Source organism: Hyperolius riggenbachi, chromosome 9 (genome assembly GCF_040937935.1).
Source record: "Hyperolius riggenbachi isolate aHypRig1 chromosome 9, aHypRig1.pri, whole genome shotgun sequence".
NCBI lineage: Eukaryota > Metazoa > Chordata > Amphibia > Anura > Hyperoliidae > Hyperolius > Hyperolius riggenbachi.
In genome coordinates, this window is record NC_090654.1 from 197,552,678 (window position 1) to 197,571,867 (window position 19,190).

Genomic DNA, 19,190 nt, shown 5'->3' on the forward strand with positions numbered 1-19,190 from the left:
GGCCCATTCACACTAGAGCGTTTTGCCACGATTTAGGCAAAACACTCAAACGCTAGTGCTTTTTAAAAGCGCAAGTGTAATAAAACCCTATGGGCCCATTCCTACTTGGGTGATTTGCGCTAATCGCCGCAAATCGCCCAAAATTGCGAGACGCAAATGTGTCGCCTGCACCATTTTCAGCTGATTTCCCGGCGATCGCGTTTCAGTGCTATAGAAGCACTAAACGTGATTGCGGAAAAATCGCCGCAGTGTTCAGTGATCTTTCTGCGTGAAATTGCGGAAAAAAAAAATCACTCCAGGCCCAACTCTCACCCTCAGTCCAGCGCTTTCCCCCACTGAAATAACACGCTGAAGGCTTCAGAAGCATTGGTGGTCCAGGCTTGCACGTGTGCAGTACAGACCCACTCCTCTTCAGAAGTGCTCGTATGGTGTACATGAGTATTCCTGAAGCCTTCACAAGGATTCCCAAAGGCGGACTTTGGTGTGTAGAAGCAGAAGACATTCATGCTGTTTCTGGCAGCATCATCAGGAGGCTGCCCAATAAGTCACTAGCTGCTGCTAGTGTAATTTGCAGATCATAGATCCAAAGCATGTGTTCAGTATATAAACTTGGATCACCCACATTGTAACCTAGGAAGTTGCCTAGGACCTGGTGTTTCTCAAGGGGCCTAGCTGCCATATACTTTAAATAATGCTATACCTAAAACCTAATTCTTATCTAAAGTCGCAGTCACTAGCTTCTGGTAATATTGCAATTCAATGTAATTGAATTGTGGTCTGAAAGTGCACTAGACGCATAGCAAGCACTTTAGAAAAGCAATTACATTTTTCCTGTGCCCACTGCATTTGTACAGGGAACCAGATATTTTCAGGGGTGAAATAGAACTTATTTATATCAGGGGGCTGTAGAGTCGGAGCAATTTTTGGGTAGCTGGAGTCGGAGTTGGTGAGTTCATAAACTGAGGAGTGGGATGATTTTTGTACCCATTTCATAGCACTGCTAGGGCTGTGTAGTTGGAGTCGAAACAATTTTGGGTACATGGAGTTGGAGTCAGTGGTTTCATAAGCTGAGGAGTCGAAGTTGGAGTCAGATGATTTTTGTACCGACTCTACAGCCCTGATTTTTATATTGACAGTTGGGTAAAGCCAGCAATCGGTTTTAATGTGACATTTTAGGATGCATTATGAAGCACCCAAACATGACATCCTTTTATGTCAACCCCTTTATCTATTGTACAGCATTGCATAATATGTTGGCACTTTATAAATAATATTTTCCAATTATTTATATACAGTAAATCCGATCAGCTAAAGTCAAATTTTCACACAGGAAGAAGACAGGCTTGCATTGATGTTCCTGCCTATCACCCTCCCATTTCCTTCCCTTCCTCGATCCATTCACTATGTGGTGTTCTGATTATTTCTGTATTTTAGGGCTTGAAAGTGGTGCAACTTTTTTTTCTGTTTTTAGACCCTAAAATTCTGATCTAATTAGACTCCTGACTTAATTTCTGGTATCTTGGGGCATATGTCTTCCTAATTTTGTTAGGAGGCTTTTTAATATCTATCAGCCACACACTCCTAGTACAGGATCTTCTCAAAAAATTAGCATATTGTGATAAAGTTCATTATTTTCTGTAATGTACTGATAAACATTAGACTTTCATATATTTTAGATTCAAATACACACAACTGAAGTAGTCCAAGCCTTTTATTGTTTTAATATTGATGATTTTGGCATACAGCTCATGAAAACCCAAATTTCCTATCTCAAAAAATTAGCATATTTCATCCGACCAATAAAAGAAAAGTGTTTTTAAAACCAAAAAAGTCAACCTTCAAATAATTATGTTCAGTTATGCTCTCAATACTTGGTCGGGAATCCTTTTGCAGAAATGACTGCTTCAATGCGGCGTGGCATGGAGGCAATCAGCCTGTGGCATTGCTCAGGTGTTAAGGAGACCCAGGATGCTTCGATAGCAGCCTTAAGCTCATCCAGAGTGTTGGGTCTTGCGTCTCTCAACTTTCTCTTCACAATATCCCACAGATTCTCTATGGGGTTCAGGTCAGGAGAGTGGGCAGGCCAATTGAGCACAGTAATACCATGGTCAGTAAACCATTTACCAGTGGTTTTGGCACTGTGAGCAGGTGCCAGGTCGTGCTGAAAAATGAAATCATCTCCATAAAGCTTTTCAGCAGATGGAAGCATGAACCCACTTTTGTACCAGAAAAAGCGGCAGAAGCGCATGACCTGGGCTACAGAGAAGCAGCACTGGACTGTTGCTCAGTGGTCCAAAGTACTTGGGAGACTGGGGAGAGGGAAATGCCAAAATGCCTGAAGTCCAGTGTCAAGTACCCACAGTCAGTGATGGTCTGGGGTGCCATGTCAGTTGCTGGTGTTGGTCCGCTGTGTTTTATCAAGGGCAGGGTCAATGCAGCTAGCTATCAGGAGATTTTGGAGCACTTCATGCTTCCATCTGCTGAAAAGCTTTATGGAGATGAAGATTTCATTTTCCAGCACTACCTGGCACCTGCTCACAGTGCCAAAACCACTGGTAAATGGTTTACTGACCATGGTATTACTGTGCTCAATTGGCCTGCCAACTCTCCTGACCTGAACCCCATAGAGAATCTGTGGGATATTGTGAAGAGAAAGTTGAGAGACACAAGACCCAACACTCTGGATGAGCTTAAGGCCGCTATCGAAGCATTCTGGGCCTCCATAACACCTGAGCAGTGCCACAGGCTGATTGCCTCCATGCCACGCCGCATTGAAGCAGTGATTTCTGCAAAAGGATTCCCGACCAAGTATTGAGAGCATAACTGAACATAATTATTTGAAGGTTGACTTTTTTTTGTTTTAAAAACACTTTTCTTTTATTGGTCGGATGAAATATGCTAATTTTTTGAGATAGGAAATTTGGGTTTTCATGAGCTGTAAGCCCAAATCATCAATATTAAAACAATAAAAGGCTTGAATTACTTCAGTTGTGTGTATTTGGATCTAAAATATATGAAAGTCTAATATTTATCAGTACAATACAGAAAATAATGAACTTTATCACAATATGCTAATTTTTTGAGAAGATCCTGTAGTTCTGGTTTACCATATCTTGCTGGCCAATCTGTAATTAGTTATCTTATACTGTACTGTACTTGGTATAATGGTGACATCTAGTGGTAAAAAAGTAGACTGTAGTAGCAGCAGCTTGAACTGCACCAGTTAATGAAATTAGGCACCTGGCCCATCAAGGATGACAAACATTATTAAAAATGTATAAAAAGAATGGAAGTAAGGAATAAAAAAAAATGGTAAAAGTAATGTAGTGATACAGTACTAATATGGTACAAATATACAATAATGACAAAGTACTAGAATGAAAGGAGGTGGCCATATATTCTGTGTAACACATTAATTAGTATACAAGAGCAAGGATGGTAATTAGGAAATTATTCCAGTCATTCATGAAGCCCCTCAGATTGGAGGGATCCTAGCACCTTTATTGAATCTGCACATTGGTGCCCTCAAGATCACTATGCAGTGGCACTGATTTAAGCAGTGTTCACATCATAAATCGCTAACCCCAGCGTTTTGCGATTTTATGTGCGATTTGTTTTTAGCATCTCCCGGCACTTACCTGCGCGTTGTGATTTTTTTATAAAGCGCTTTTCTATGCGCTTTTGTTTTTTCACTTCCTGACGTCAGTCATGAAGTGAACTCTTTCACCCGGTAATGAATAAATACAATGTATTTATTCATAAAAGCGCTGGGGAAATCGCTATGCAAAGCGCTTTTTCAAGCACTTTGCGATTTCCCTACACCTTCCATTGAGGCAATTCTCCCTGAAAATGGTACAGGCAACGTTTAGGTGAGCGGACCGCTCATAGGTGAACACTCATTGCACAAGCACTACCGTCTTTCCCCGAAAAGAAGACAGTGTCTTAAATTAATTTTTGCACCAAAAGTTGTGCTAGGGCTTATTTTCAGGGGATGTCTTATATTTCTATGAACACACAAGTTTCTGTGCTGTGTGTCCACCTGCCTTCCCTACTGTGCCGCCTCTTGCTCAGCTGGGTACACCTCTTGTGTGCCTCTTTTTCCCCTTTGTACCTTTAGTGCCCCCTGGTGTCCCCCTCTGTAACTGTGTCCTCCTCTATCCCCTGTCCTCCTGTGTCACGTGTCCCATGTCTACTTGCCCGCAAGACCATGGGCTCCTGTAATAAAATTTCCATGTTTTTCCCCCTTACTGCCGCTAGGGCTTACTTTCAGGGTAGGGCTTAAATTTTGAAAATGCTTAAAATTCTTACTAGGGCTTACTTTCAGGGGATGTCTTAATTTCAGGGAAAGAGGGCAGTAGGGCAATTTTGAAAATTGCTGGTGCTTAAAAAAAAAAAAAAAAAAGCCAAAAGTGCCCTTAGGCCTTTTACACACTACATGCGATTCCGATTTTTTTATACCTCCGATTTTTTATTCTGATTAAAAAAAAGTAGCAGCATGCAGTACTTTTTTTTTTTTTTTTTTTTTTTTAAATCGGGATTAAAAATCTGATCAGAAAAAAAATAAATAAAAAAAAAAAAATTCGGAATCGCATATAGTGTGCAAGAGGCCTTAGGGTGAACAAGCCCTTAGGGCCCGTTCACATCTGAAATCGCAGTGCGGGAGTGATTTTCCCACGATTAACGTGGAAAAATCGCTGGACACTGCGGCAGTTTTGGAGTGATCGCGATTAGCGTGCTGGATCGCGGAACGCTAATTGCCGGAAAACCGCTGCATGCAGCGCGTTTGCAGTTATCACTAAAGTAAGAACACTGCCAATGGCTACAATGTGTAGCTGTTTTTACAAAACCACTAGCGGTTTGCCCTGATCGGGAATCGCGCGATTCCCGCTCAGGTGTGAATGGGCCCTTACTGTGGTTGAAGAGCAAAGTGATAAAGAAGATCTGCATTTGATTCATTAGAATTTTTCTGTAGTAGGGTGCTATAACTGTATAAATTGCATCTGGGTCATATCAGAATATAGTAAGTATTGATGAAAGTTAGCGAATCAGATCTTGTACTAGTGCAGTAGCATGCACACACACACACTTGTCAGTGAAATATTTTTATACTAAATTCATTACAATCTGGATTTAGTTATAAATATGTTTCACTGCCTGTGTGTCCAAGAGAGAGCAGTCACACGACCGCTTCTCTAACATTAATTGCAGAGTCCCCCTGCAGATTCAGATATGCACCAATCCCTCCTACTGAAAAAATCCAAATACTACTACACAGTGCAAAATGTTTGCAAACCTTACCTGAACCTGCAGGGGGACTCTGCAATTAATGTTAGTAGAGTAGCACAGGGTGAAGTGCTGCCACCAATATCACCCTGTGAGAGTTATATATTCATTCCCTTTTAAGGCTGTTGCACACCAAGAGCACTTCTGAATGCTTTTAAAAACGCTAGTGCTTTGAAAAGTGCTTGGCTAATGTATTCGTATGGGATGGATCACACCAGAGCAATGTGATTTTTTTCTAAACGCAAACGCGGGTCCTGTAGCATTTCTGTGCTTTTTTGAGACGATTCAGCCTCAATGTTAAGTGGAAAATCGCTCTGAAAAGCGCTAGAGCTGAGCGATTTTCCAAGCGTTTTGTTACAAAAGCTGTTCAGTTCCAGCTCTACTGTAACAAAATATAAAAAAGCTACACCAAAACGCTCTGACAATCGTTAGGCATGATTAGAAAATCACTCTGCACATGCCTAGAATTGCTCTGAAAAATTGCTTCAAAAAGAGCTGAGTGTTTGATTATGCTAGCGCTTTTTGGTGTGCACTGGCCACAAACAATACCAGTTGCCTGGCAGTCATGCTGATCCTCTAATGCATTGTCCAGCGAATGCATCGTACATGGAGGTGGCAAGAATGTACCCACTATACAGAGAGCAGTAATAACCCATAAGGGAAAAGCAAGCAAGAGAGGTCATCTCAGCGTTGCTGGCAGCCGTGTAGCGCCTGACTTGAGCACCACCATAGACATAATGTCATTACATCTATAGCAGCACAGTGGGATTTTAGATGTAATTTGGGGGCGCTGAATTATGTGCCCCCACATAATAGTAATTAAAGAGAACCCGAGACGGGGTTCTTCCATCGCAATCCATATACAGAGGCTGGGTCTGTCTATAGAGCCCAACCTCTGTTGCTAGTTAGTTTCTTTCAAAGCCCCCCCCTGCGCGCTGTCAGACCCCATAAAACACAGCCGCGCTGGCGACACGCAGCGTGTCGCAGCCGGCTGTGTTTAGCTCACTACTGTCAATCTTGCCGCTCCCCTGCCTCCTGAATCGCTCCGGTCCCCACCCACATCCCTTCCCTCGCCGCTGATTGGAGGGAAGGGACGCGGGCGGGGACCGGAGCGATTCAGCAGGCGGGGGAGCAGCCGAGACTGACAGTAGTGAGGTAAACACAGCCGCGTAGCGCGGCTGTGTTTTATGGGGTCTGACAGCGCGCAGGGGGGGCTTTGGAGGGAACTAACTAGCAACAGAGGCTGGGCTCTATAGATAGACCCAGCCTCTGTATATGGATTGCGATGGAAGAACCCCATCTCGGGTTCTCTTTAACGCTGCTCAGAATTTCAGCAGCAGCAGGTTGAACCGTCATTCAGCCCACCCTGCACCCAACTAACTGGGCGATGTAATAATATATACACATAGCGAGCCCTACCCATTTTTTGAGCTCACGTTCAGTGGGGTTAAGGGGTACAACAGTTTGCATGGGAAAGTAGTGTAGAGGGTGATAGTGTGTGGCTGATGGCTAGTATAGTATATATATATTTTTAAAGGTATATTAGAGAATATATATATATATATATATATATATATATATATATATATATATATATATATATATATATATATATATATATATATATATATATATTTATATTTGTTTCCTTACCATCCAGTAGCACTAATATCTTGGTCTACCAGAGACCATGATCTTAAAGGATACCCGAAGTGACATGAGACATGATAAGATAGACGTGTATGTACAGTGCCTAGCACACAAATAACTAGGCTATGTTCCTTTTTTTCTTTCTCTGCCTGAAAGAGTTAAATATTAGGTTATGTAAGTGGCTGACTCAGTCAGGAAGTAACTACAGTGTGACCCTTACTAATAAAAAATTCCCCTTTTTTCCCCCTCTTTCTTGCTCTCAGAAGCCATTTTCTGCTAGGAAAGTGTTTTATAGTTGGAATTTCTTATCAGTGAGGGTCACACTGTAGTCACTTCCTGTCTGAGTCAGCCACTTACATACCTGATAGTTAACTCTTTCAGGCAGAGAAAGGAAAAAAAAAAAGGAACAGCATAGTTATTTGTGTGCTAGGCACTGTACATACACGTCTATCTCATCATGTCACTTCAGGTATCCTTTAAAGGATACCTTAGTTCTAAGCAAAATCTAAAAATGACGCCGTGTGTGTGGGGAGAGGTGAACATAGGCTTACTGCACCTCCCATGACCCAGCGTCTGCCTCCGTTCGCCGTTAACCAGGTCCTGGTCGGAGCGTTCTGCGCACTTTGACCCAACATACTGCGCTGCGCATTTGCAATATGTCCTCTTTGGCAGCTTGTGACTTTGCTCGCCAGGAACCCAGTGTGCTGTACGCACACACTCCCAACACAGTATGTCAGGTCAAAGGGCGCCGACCGCCCCGACCAGGACAGTGGCAGCAATAGCGGGCGAACGGAGGCAGACGCCAGGCCATGGGAGGTGCAGTAAACCTATGCGCACCTACACACACACAGAGACACACACACACACACAGCAGACTGAGGTATTCGTTAAAGCGGTGGTCCTCAAACTATGGCCCGCAGGACGATTGTGGCCCCCTGAGCCTTTTTTACCGACCCCCCCACACATAAAATGTATTACTTATAGATGCGGTCAGCTACATCTTTAAATATTGGTGGTCCGCATATAGAAAAGCAGTGCTGGCACGACCCATCCACATGGAAGCAAGAAAGCAGTAATTCACTAGTTTCCAATCAAATTCCACAACAGGTGACACTGCTGTCCAATTGGACTGCAGGTTGTTACCTGGGTATGCTGCACTGTCTGGCCTGCAAAGACTTCTACATCATTTTATGTATACTTCGGCCCCCCCAGCAATCTGAAGTATGTTAACCCAGCCCTCGACCCAAAATGTTTGGGGACCCCTGCTTTAACCACTTGCCGACCAGGGCTTCCTGCAATGATCGGTGCTGCTTGGGCTCTCCAGCCCGCAGCACCGATCAGGAGTGAGCCAGGGCGATCAGACTACCCCCCTTTTTTCCCCACTAGGGGGATGTCCTGCTGGGGGGGTCTGATCGCCGCCGGCTCTGTTCGTTCGGCGGTGGGGGCTCCTCAAAGCCCCCCTCCGCAGCCATTTTCCGCCTCCGTCCCCCTCCGGCGTTTCCCTTCCTCCTATGGGCAGCGCAGGACGGAGATCCGTCCTGCGCCGCCTACAACAGATGCCGGCGAATGAGAATGCGGCGATCCCCGGCCAATCAGAGGCCGGGGATCGCCGATCTGCCTTACGGCGCTGCTGCGTATGATGTAAACAGCGGGGATTTCTTCCTCGCCTGTTTACATTTTGCCGGCGAGCCGCGAGCGGCAGCTCTCCGGCTGTTCACGGAGACACCCTCCGTGAACTGACATGGAAAGGCCGCTCGATCGAGCGGCCGTTTCCATGGTAACCCGCAGACGACCAGTTTACGCCAATCGGCGTTAGCTGGTCGTCAAGAGGTTAAAGTATAAATCCAGAAATTAAAAAAAAAAAAGTTTTACTTACCCCAGGCTTCTTCCAGCCCCTAGAAGTCTAGTAGGCCCCACGGTGTGGTTACGCTCTGAGCCAGGCCTCCACTCTCCCCTCCGTAAGATCGCAACCTGCAGCTGGGATCTTGTGATCATGCTTAAGGCGACAGGAGTGCCCAGCGCTTGCGCAGTTCAGAGACAATAAAACTGAACAAGCGCAGACTACTCTCGGCGCTATCACGAGAGGCTCTTTCATAGCCTATCCACCTACATCACATATGTCAAACCAAACCAGGTATAAATTGGAGAGCAGCAGAAGTTGGGAATCTCTCACCACTCTAGATGCAGTGCTGTGAATCCTTATGTCCCAAAACCTCCACTGTCTGGCATCTCCTGTGAGGCTGTGATAAGCTGGCACTGGAAGTGGTGACAGGATTCACGCCTTCTGCTGCCCTATACTCTGCATTTAAAGGCTCATACACATCAGACCATAGTCTTTTGAAAATGAAAGATCACAGACCAATTTTACCCCCTTCCATGTAGTATGAGAGCCATACCTACACAGTCTATTCTATGGAGCTGAATTCCCCATCAGACTGAAATCTTTGCAAGATGCTGCACACAAAGATGCTGTAGACATTCAAAAGATCAGTATCTGCAAAAGATCTGTTCCTGCAAAAGATCCGTTCCTGCAAAATGCATTCATAGTCTATGATATCTGCAGATCATCATACACACCTTGTTTAACAGACATTCATCTGCAGATCAGATCCACCAGGATGGATTTTCAGATCTGCAGATGATTGTCTGATCTGCAGTAGTGTTGTCTGGATCATGAACAAGTGATTCGGATCACAAAGGGGGCAGGTCCACCCCCCTCTCAGCGGGCAGCAGGGTCCTGGAAGCAGAGCCGAGATGGATCGCTCTGTTGGAGGGGAGCCAGCCTTGCAGGGACAGGTAGATTAGAGAGAGGGGACATGGGTGCCGCTGCCAGATATGTGTAGAGCACACGTACTGGCTGGAATGTGCTGCTCATTATAGGCTGTCTGTTCCTGCACAGTGAACAAATGGGAAACTTTTGGCTCAGAAGCACAGCTCAGTAACTTTGTAGACAGCGTGCTGGGCTAGGACAGGGTAGGCACTGTGATTGCAGGGCAATATGATCCTCCTGCACTGCTCTAAACAGCTGCACTTCACTTCTGGGAATGCTTTCTTTCACTGTGCAACGTTAAAAGTATACAGATGAACATATATGTGAAATATATGTAAAGCATAGGATTGCAGCATGTGGGTATTGTGTGCAAACAAACATTTCTGCTCTCTGCTCGTCCCTCCTCCCTTCTCTGTTCACTCCCTGCCAGTCTCTGTCTATCTTCTCCCCTTCTCTGTGTGTCCACCCCCCTCCCCTTCTCTGTCCACCGCAGGGAAAGTCCTGTCCTGCTAGTCATTTCACCCCCGAATGCTTCCCTAGTAAAATGATCCAAGATTCGGATCAAAGATCTGGATCTTTTCAATGATCCGATTCGAATCATCCGAATCATTGAAAAGATCTGAACTTCCCATCTCTAATCTGCAGATGAATGTCAGTTAAAGGCCTGGTGCACACCAGAGGAGTTTTTCTAAGCGTTTTGAGTTTTTAAATCTGCTGCTAATGTTATCCTATGTGTCTGTGCACACTGGAGCAATGAGGTTTTGTAAAAAAAAAAAAAATATAGCATTACATTGGGAAGAGCTTTTAGAGGTTTCAAAAGCTCTTCCCAATGTAATGCTATGGGTTTTTTTTTACAAAACCTCATTGCTCCAGTGTGCACAGACACAGAGGATAACATTAGCAGCAGATTTAAACACTGAAAACGCTCAGAAAAACTCCTCTGGTGTGCACCAGGCCAAACAAGGTGTGTATGATGATCTGCAGATCTCATAGACTATGAATGCAATTTGCAGGAACGGATCTTTGGCAGGAACAGATCTTTTGCAGATACTGATCTTTTGTGTCTGTACAGCATCTGTGTGTGCAGCTTCTTGCAAAGATTTTTTTTCTGATGGGGAGTTCAGCTCCATAGAAAAGACTGTGAAGGTATGGCTCTCATACTACATGAAAGGGGGTAAGATTAGTCTGATCTTTCATTTTCCAAAAACTATAGTCTGATGTGTGTATGAGCCTTTATATTGCTGCTGGGGGGGGGGGGGGGCACACAGACACCACCAGAGAGGTGGGAGGAAGACACCCACCACAGGGAAGCTGTATTGGGGAGGGAAGGGGAAAGCCCACCACAAAGTAAGCTGTATTGGGGTGGGGGGGGGGGGCAAAGCCCACCGCAAGGTAAGCTGTATTGGGGTGGGAGGGGCAAAGCCCACCGCAAGGTAAGCTGTATTGGGGTGGGAGGGGGAAACTCACCCCTAGAGAAGCTGATGAGGAGAGAGGGGGGAAAGCCCACCACCAGGAAGTAAGGAGGGAGGGTGGGAGACGACCATCAGGGAAGCTAGATTGGAGATGAAGCCCTAGATCACCAGGGAAGCCATATGTGGGAAAGCGGGAGGAGGCACTAGACACCAAGGAACTGTATTGGGAAGGAAGGAGCACCACTAGACACAAGGGAACTCTATAGGGGAGGGGGCCATTAGACATAATGCTACATGTAGGTGGAAAAATTGGTCAGTGATTGGCCAATAATTGAAATGGATTATCAGGCTATAGCATTGGAGAGGAGGTTAGGCCTGGGGGAAAGTTGGTGGGGGGCGGGGGCAATACAATAGCATAGTTTGACATACACTTTCTTGTTGTACTGCCTGGTAGGACAAGTTGACAAAGTAACATAACACATTAAAACACCAGCAAGTGCTAAGGGCACCATGGGGATGAAAGTGTTGGAGGATCATGTAACCAAAACATGGACAGATGAGTTACCTTTCTGCTTGCTACGCTGCAGTTCATGGGCCACAAGCCTGCCATGGGCCCCCTTGCCTCTTGGTCCAAAAAGACCCAAGGCAGTTGCTTTTGTTGCCTCATGAGGCAGTTGCTTAAACTTCATACCATTTAATGCAATTAACACAGCTATGCACACATCGGTCGTTTTCTGCTCCTCTGCACAGAGACCAGATTAAAAAAAAAAAATCTAAAATCAAACAGCCTTTCACAGTCAATGCCTGATATAAACTGTGACCCTTGATTTAATCAATCCATTGTAAACACTGCTTGGTGAATATCTAGCTATGATCCAAGCTATGTACCCGTGTGCACTGATCACACACACGTAGCGATCGCTGCCAGCCCAATGCTAATTTGCATTGCTAGGTCACTAGACGAAACACCCTGCTCCAATCAATCCTTTCGGCGCTCCGCAGACAGTGAAAGCCGATGGCCGAGCCACAGAGTTGACAGGCCTTGCAGGGCGATTGCCGATAGAGGGACTGGCGGCCCCAGCAGCAGCGCAATACGCGGATCGCAGATGTGAGAAGCTAGTATGGAGCACTCGGAGCGACTGCAGCTGTTGGACGTGGCGGGGCTGGAGGAGCCGCAGCGCAGTCTGCGTATTCTGGAATGGCTGCAGCATCTGCGGATAGCGCTGCCAGTTACCGCTCGGGTAATAATGGGGGCGGGTCTGAGGCGCTACCACTCCTTGTACATGGGGGCTTTTGTGAGCACTGCTCGGTTCTCTGAAATCAGCCCTTATTAGTAAACTACTAATGCAGCCATGCCCCTAATGTAACCTGCAGTGAAAGTAGTGCTTCCCACCTGAGCATAGACTATACACTCCCTCCATCTCTTCTGTGGTCCCTCCTCCTTAACTTGTCATCATAGATACCTGTCATTGGTGGGATAGGTGCAGGAATAGCTTGGCTTCCATTCACTCTTACTAATCAAAAAGTGAACCTCGCATTATTTTCCAACTGTCCCTCTTTAATCGGAGGGACAGTCCCTCTTTGGGAACACTGCCCCTCATTCTTTTCTCCTCATTTGTCCCTCTTTGAGGACTTTGTCCCTCTTTCTATGTAAATATATGTATTTCTCTACTAAAAATGTTTTTGATTGACTCTAAACTTTATTCCCATCCTTTAAATTGATATATTACTATAAATTGTAAAATGTTAATATGAAGGAAAATTAACCAGGATAGAAAGGAGGACCACTGTGGTTTGAATTATAAAACAACATATTTTTCTTATACGTGACTAGGGGTGTGATGGGGGCGTGGTCAGGGGTGTGGTTCAAGTGTCCCTCTTTCTCATCTCAAAAAGTTGGGAGGTATGTTATTATAATAGTACAGACATTTACCACAGTTTTTTGCAGAGTATGCTAGTGACTTGTATTACAGCATAGTATGCTGTAATACATGCCACTAAAGCTTAAGCCGTCCATACATTTGTTGATTTGTGGCATAAATATCTGGGCGATTTAAGCTTAATGAGATCAATGCCGCAACATAACCATTTATTAATTCGATTGATTTTCAGGAAAAAAGATCCTGCACAAATGGGCTCTGCTGGGTGCAGGGGTTAAACTAGAAATCACTGCCCTGCCCCCCCCCCCCCTGCAAATCTTTGGATGGGGCCCCATCCCCTACACACTGAATAGGGACTGTCTACAAATTTCTGTCTACAAAACTTTGTATGATTTGTTATCAGTGGCTGAGCAGATGCAGTCATTAGAACAATTGTGCTGACAGCAGAAAGATTTTTCTCTCCTTGCATTTAGTTGTCAGAATCGAGGATTGGGCCCCCTGTGGCTTCTAGGCCCCCCTAGAGCTGCATCCCTTGCAGGGTCTATTGTTATGCTGGGCGCATAGTGGTGACAGTGTTCGATATTCTGGCAATCAACAGACCTGATGGACCCCAGGCCAGTCTCCCCCATGTAATGCTGAAATCTATTGGAAATCAGTGTGTGTAGGCAGGTAATAGTTCCATCTCTGGTCAGATTTGATCACAGAGGGATCAATCAGATGGTTGATCAGGACTAATAAAGGGACACATAATGTTCTTCTAAAGTACCCATAGTGTAATTTCATAGGCACAGTGATGTAATAAATAGCCCGCTAGCCTTGCTGCACGAGAGAGAGAGATACACATAGCCATTTCCTTTTTCTGCCAAGAAAACGGACGTGAAATTTAGCTTTTTATGCTATTTTTTTTTTGCTTTCTATTCCATACTGCTACCACCTAAACTGTTGTGAACAATGTTTTCTGCTAAGCATTATCCTAACCTCAAAGGGGCACATTTTAGCAATTAAAAGAGAAAAAAAAGCTGTTTGTGAATAGCATTTCAGATGGTTTCTAGTGTGAAGGTTGAAAAGGTTGTTATAGCCCGAAATTTGTCATGTGTTGGAGAATAAACCCCTCTGAGTACACAACTTTATGGGTACATTTTTACTATTCTGAAGAAAACTGCAGTACATTATAGGCCCAGTGCACACCGAGCAGTTTTAGAAGCGATCCGCCAACCGCATCCGCCTGTGAAAACGCTAGGCTATGTATTTCAATGGGATGGTGCACACCAGCGGTTTGAGGTTTTTAGCAAGCCGCAAACGTGGCTCCTGCTGCACGTTTGCGGTTTGCAGAAGCGTTTCTGCCTCAATGTAAAAGCAAGAAGTTTTGAATCAGGATGATACCATTTATTGGCTAACTTAGAGATGGATAAACAGTGAGCTTTCGACTTATAAAAAGCCTTCGTCGGAACCAGTCCGACGAAGGCTTTTTATAAGTCGAAAGCTCACTGTTTATCCATCTCTAAGTTAGCCAATAAATGGTATCATCCTGATTCAAAACTTCTTGCTTTTACTCATGGCTAACACGGTACAACACTTTACTGCCTCAATGTAAAGTATAGGAAAAACGCAAACCGCTCTGGAAAACGCTAGATCAGAGTGGTTTTCAAGGCATTTTTGTTACAGAAGCTGTTCAGTAACAGCTTTTACTGTAACAATATTATTAATCTGCTACACAAAAACGCTCCCAAAAACTGTGGGCATGTTTAGAAAACGTCTGGTGTGCACTGGGCCATAGCCAGTGGCTGTATTCAGTATTTAAGACTGTGTACACACTACCAACTGATGTCACCCTTCAGTGTTTAGGACCTGATCCCATTGGGCAACATTGCTGGGCCGGGCTGCACACACGTGTCAGGTGTGTAGCTGACGACGGGCTGTGTTGGTATGCATGGGGGGGGAGGCGACAGAGGGCTGACGAGCCACGCGTACGACGTCATATAGTGGGCGGCGGAGCGGCGCAAACAATGGCATCAGTGTTGCTGGGGTTGAGTGGATCTGCCCAGAAGATCGATCGTCATTATCGGCCGCCTCAGCCAACTTAAGTCAGGTGTGCATAAAGCTCCATACACACGCTCAACAGCTGTCTTTTATACAGCACAATTGTTGAACAACTTTTGTTGTGAACCAAGTTGAAACATCTAAAAAAAAAGTTTTGCTATTGTTCAAAAAGCTGATAAGACTGATAAGAAGTCAATCCTTATACTGGGCATACATGGCTCGATTTTGCCACTCAATTCTCCCGCTCGATCGATTCCCCGCTCGATTCCGCAGCCGATTCTCTTATCTTCCGCTCGTTTTTCTTATCTTTTTTGCATTATCTTCAATGTGGAATCAAGCAGCGAAATGATCGGGCCGGAGATCGGACATGTCGGAAATTATCTATCGAGCGTGTATTCCCAGCATGCGTTTTGAGAAGACCTCAGAATTGTGACTCATTGGGCATGCAGTACTGCTTCCTCTCAGTGTGAGCAAGGTGTCAATGTGGCAAACACACCTCATTGTGATACTGAATAGAACGGACAATTATTAACCAGCAGTTGCTGTGGTTAGCAGGTCAGACAGGTTAGCAGTAATTTGCATTTTCATTTCCTACCTCAGAAAGATACAGGTGTGTGTAAAAGTCATGCAGCATCTACATGAAATCCAACTTACCCGAAGAGAAATTAGGAAGTTAATAATAAAAACATTAATAATGCATACTAAATTTTAATTGAGAGAAAAAGTAATGTTATATTTTATTCCAAAAATAGAATTGTATTATAACATTTAGTTTTAATTCTTCAATGACTTTTTAGGTTTAAAGCAGCGGTCCTCAAACTAAGGCCCGCGGGCCGAATGTGGCCCCCTGAGGCTTTTTTACCGGCCCCCCACACACAAATTGTATCACTTATAGATGCGGTCAGCTACGTCTATAAATATTGGTAGTCTGCTTATAGAATAGCAGTGCTGCCACCACCTATCCACATGGAAGCCAGAAAGCAGTAATTCGCTGGTTTCCAATCAAATTTCACATCAGGTGACACTGCTGTCCACTGCAGGTTGTCACCTAGGTAAGCTTCACTGTCTGGCCTGCAAAGACGTCTACATAATTTTATGTATACTCCGGCCCCCCAGCAGTCTGAAGTACATTGACCCGGCCCCTGACCCAAAACGTTTGGGGACCCCTGGTTTAAAGTGTACCTGAGATAGGGCAAGAGAAAAAAAAAACATACATACCTGGGGCTTCCTCCAGGCTGATCGCTCCCTTGCCATCCTCCGCTGCCTCCTGTATCTTCCGCTAATGGCCTTGGTCCCGGCAGGGCGCGCTCCCCCATTGCACTTCCGTGCCCGGAATGTTCTGCGTCTGCGCATTAGTACTGCGCAGGCGCAGAATGCACCTTTCGACGGGGGCGCCGGGCCATACAAGCGCAGCTGACTTACTGGAGCCGATTGCGGAAGATCTAGGAGGCAGCGGAGGATGGCATGGGAGCGATCAGCCTGGTGGGGGCTAGAGCAAACCCCAGGTATGTATAATATTTGTTCTGATGCCCCATCTCAGGTTTCCTTTAACCTCCTTAGTGGTATGCCCGACACTGTGTCGGGCATACCGCTCTGTGACCCCAGGAGTCCCCCATAATTAAATATTTGTGCCAAATGACTGTAAACCCTCTAGCTAGCACTAGGCTAGCTAGTAAAAGTTCCGGGCACCTGCCACTCCTCTGCGATCCCCTGGTTTATACATCACCCCCCCCCCCCCCGGATCCAGCGATAGCGCAGCCTCCCGGCACAGTTCCGGTCTCTATGGGGAGGATCGGGTTTGCGCATGACGTTGGCGATGTCATGACGTTGGTGACGTCCTGACGTCATGTGCGATCCTCCCCATAGTGAAGACCGGAGCTGTCCAGGGAGGCTACACCGATCGCTGGATCCAGGCTGGGTAATGTATAAACGGGGGAGCAGAGGGTGCCGGACACTTCTACTAGCTAGCCTAGTGCTAACTAGAGGGTTTACAGTCATTTGGCACAAATATTTAATGATCGGGCAAAAAGTAACAAAACCTCCTTAGCGGCGTAACGCTCAGGAGGTTAAAGTAAACCAGAGGTTCAAATAAACTAACGAGATAAACAATTGTATTACTTTTTCTACTCCTAAAAAATGGCTTTAGTAGATATCCCACAGTTTTACTTTATGTTTAAAAATTTACACAGTCTTTCAAGTGTCCCAGAGCTCAAATATATGAACTTTGACTTACTCTCAGAAGCTGTTCTCTGACAGACGTTTTATGGCTGCAATTCCTTACCAATGAGTGCTACACTTCTGTCCAACTAGGTTATGACTTGAAAGAAACTGTCACTTGTATTTTTAACCTCTTGACGACCAGCTAACGCCGATTGGCGTAAACTGGTTGTCTGTGGGTTTCCATGGAAACGGCCGCTCGTTTGAGCGGCCGTTCCATGTCAGTTCACGGAGGGTGTCTCCGTGAACTGCCTGCGAGCCTCCGATCGCGGCTCGCAGGCGAAATGTAATCACGCGGGGAAGAAATCCCAGCAGCGCCGTAAAGGAGATCGGCGATCAGAGGCCGGGGATCGCCGCCATCTGATAGGCTGAAGCCTATCAGAGGCGGTACAGGAGGTATCGCCGTCCTGTACCGCCTACAGAGCCAGGGAGAGGGAGGGAAGGAGAGGGAGGGGGGAATAGCGCTGTGGAGGGGGGCTGTAAGGAGCCCCCCCCCCCGCAATGCACAGGAGAGCGGCGGCGATCAGACCCCCCCAGCAGGACATCCTCCTAGTGGGGAAAAAAGGGGGGAAGTCTGATCGCCCTGCTGTAATGACGATCTGTGCTGGGGGCTGAAGAGCCCACCCAGCACAGATCAATAGGAAACCACTTGGTCGGCAAGTGGTTAAAATGTTAACCCTTTCAGGCAGCAAAAGAAGAAAAGGGAACACAGCCTAGTTATTTGTATGCTTGACCTTGTACATGCACATGTCTATTTCATCATGTCACCTTGGGTACACTTTAGAATAAGAAAAGAAAAGAATACTGGAGTAATTACTTGATCATTACAGCCAATAAAGTTACCTGTAGGGAAAAAAGTGCTCCAAAGGGGTACTCCACTCGGGAGAGGGAAGCCTCTGAGTCTTCTAGAGGCTTTCCTCGTCCTCCTACACTTGGCTGTTCCAGCGCTGCGTTCCCGAAAGACTATTGACTAGGGCTTTAGCATAAAAAGCCGCTACCGATCAGGTCTGTGCTACTGCACATGCACTAGCATCAGGAAAAAAATGATCAGTGCAGTAGCATGTACCCGATTGGACTCAGCTTTTTCTTGCGAGCATGTTACTGCGCAGGCTTTGTGCAACGTGCTTCAGAGGTCTCAGTGCTGGAACTGCCTGGCAGGAGTGGACGGAGAAAGACTGGAGGATACCCCTCCTAAGGTATAAAAAAAAACTAGGTAACAAACCTCACAGATTTGGTTTAAAGGACAACTGAAGCGAGAGGGATATGGAGGCTGCCATATTTATTTACCTTTAAAGGGGCACTATGGCATAAAATTTTAACATTTAAAATATGTTCAAACATAAATAAGAAGTACCTGTTTTCCAGATTAAAATGAGCCATAAATTACTTTTCTCCCATGTTGCTGTCACTTACAGTAGGTAGTAGAAATCTCACAGAAGCAACAGGTTTTGGACTAGTCCATCTCTCCATGGGTGGATTCTCAGGGATTTATTTATTTTCAAAAGCACCTAGTGAATGGCAGTTGCTCTGTCCAACTGCCAAAAAAACTGTGTAGCAAGCAGGGAAGCTGGCCAGCATCATTGTTTAAATCTTTTTTTAGGGAATATCTTTATAAAGAATAAAAGCCTTGCTGAGAATCCCCTATGAAGAGATGGACTAGTCCAAAACCTGTCGCTTCTGTCAGATTTTTTACTACCTACTGTAAGTGACAGCAACAGAGTAGAAAAGTAATTTATGGCTCAGTTTACTCTGGAAAAACGTACTTCTTATTTGTCTATGTTTGCACATATTTAAAATTTTACAATTTTTTTCGCCATAGTGCCCTGCAAATCCTGCTGATCCTCAGAACAAGAACAAGCATGCAGCAGATCAAGTGATTCTGACATTATTGTCAGATCTGATAAGATTAGCTGCATGCTTGTTTCTGGTGTGATTCAG

The 19,190-nt window shown here is 45.3% G+C and overlaps 1 protein-coding gene across 2 annotated transcripts in view; it reads left to right on the forward strand.

Annotated features, from left to right (window-relative positions):
• The first annotated feature begins 12,126 nt into the window (after positions 1-12,126).
• The window catches only part of HEATR5A (HEAT repeat containing 5A), a 99,177-nt gene continuing 92,113 nt past the window's right edge, over positions 12,127-19,190 (forward strand). For both annotated transcript variants that reach the window (XM_068253858.1, XM_068253859.1), the window contains exon 1: positions 12,127-12,356. In XM_068253858.1, the coding sequence (XP_068109959.1) occupies positions 12,237-12,356 (120 nt within the window). In that variant the 5' untranslated portion in view covers positions 12,127-12,236. The remainder of the gene's footprint in view (positions 12,357-19,190) is intronic.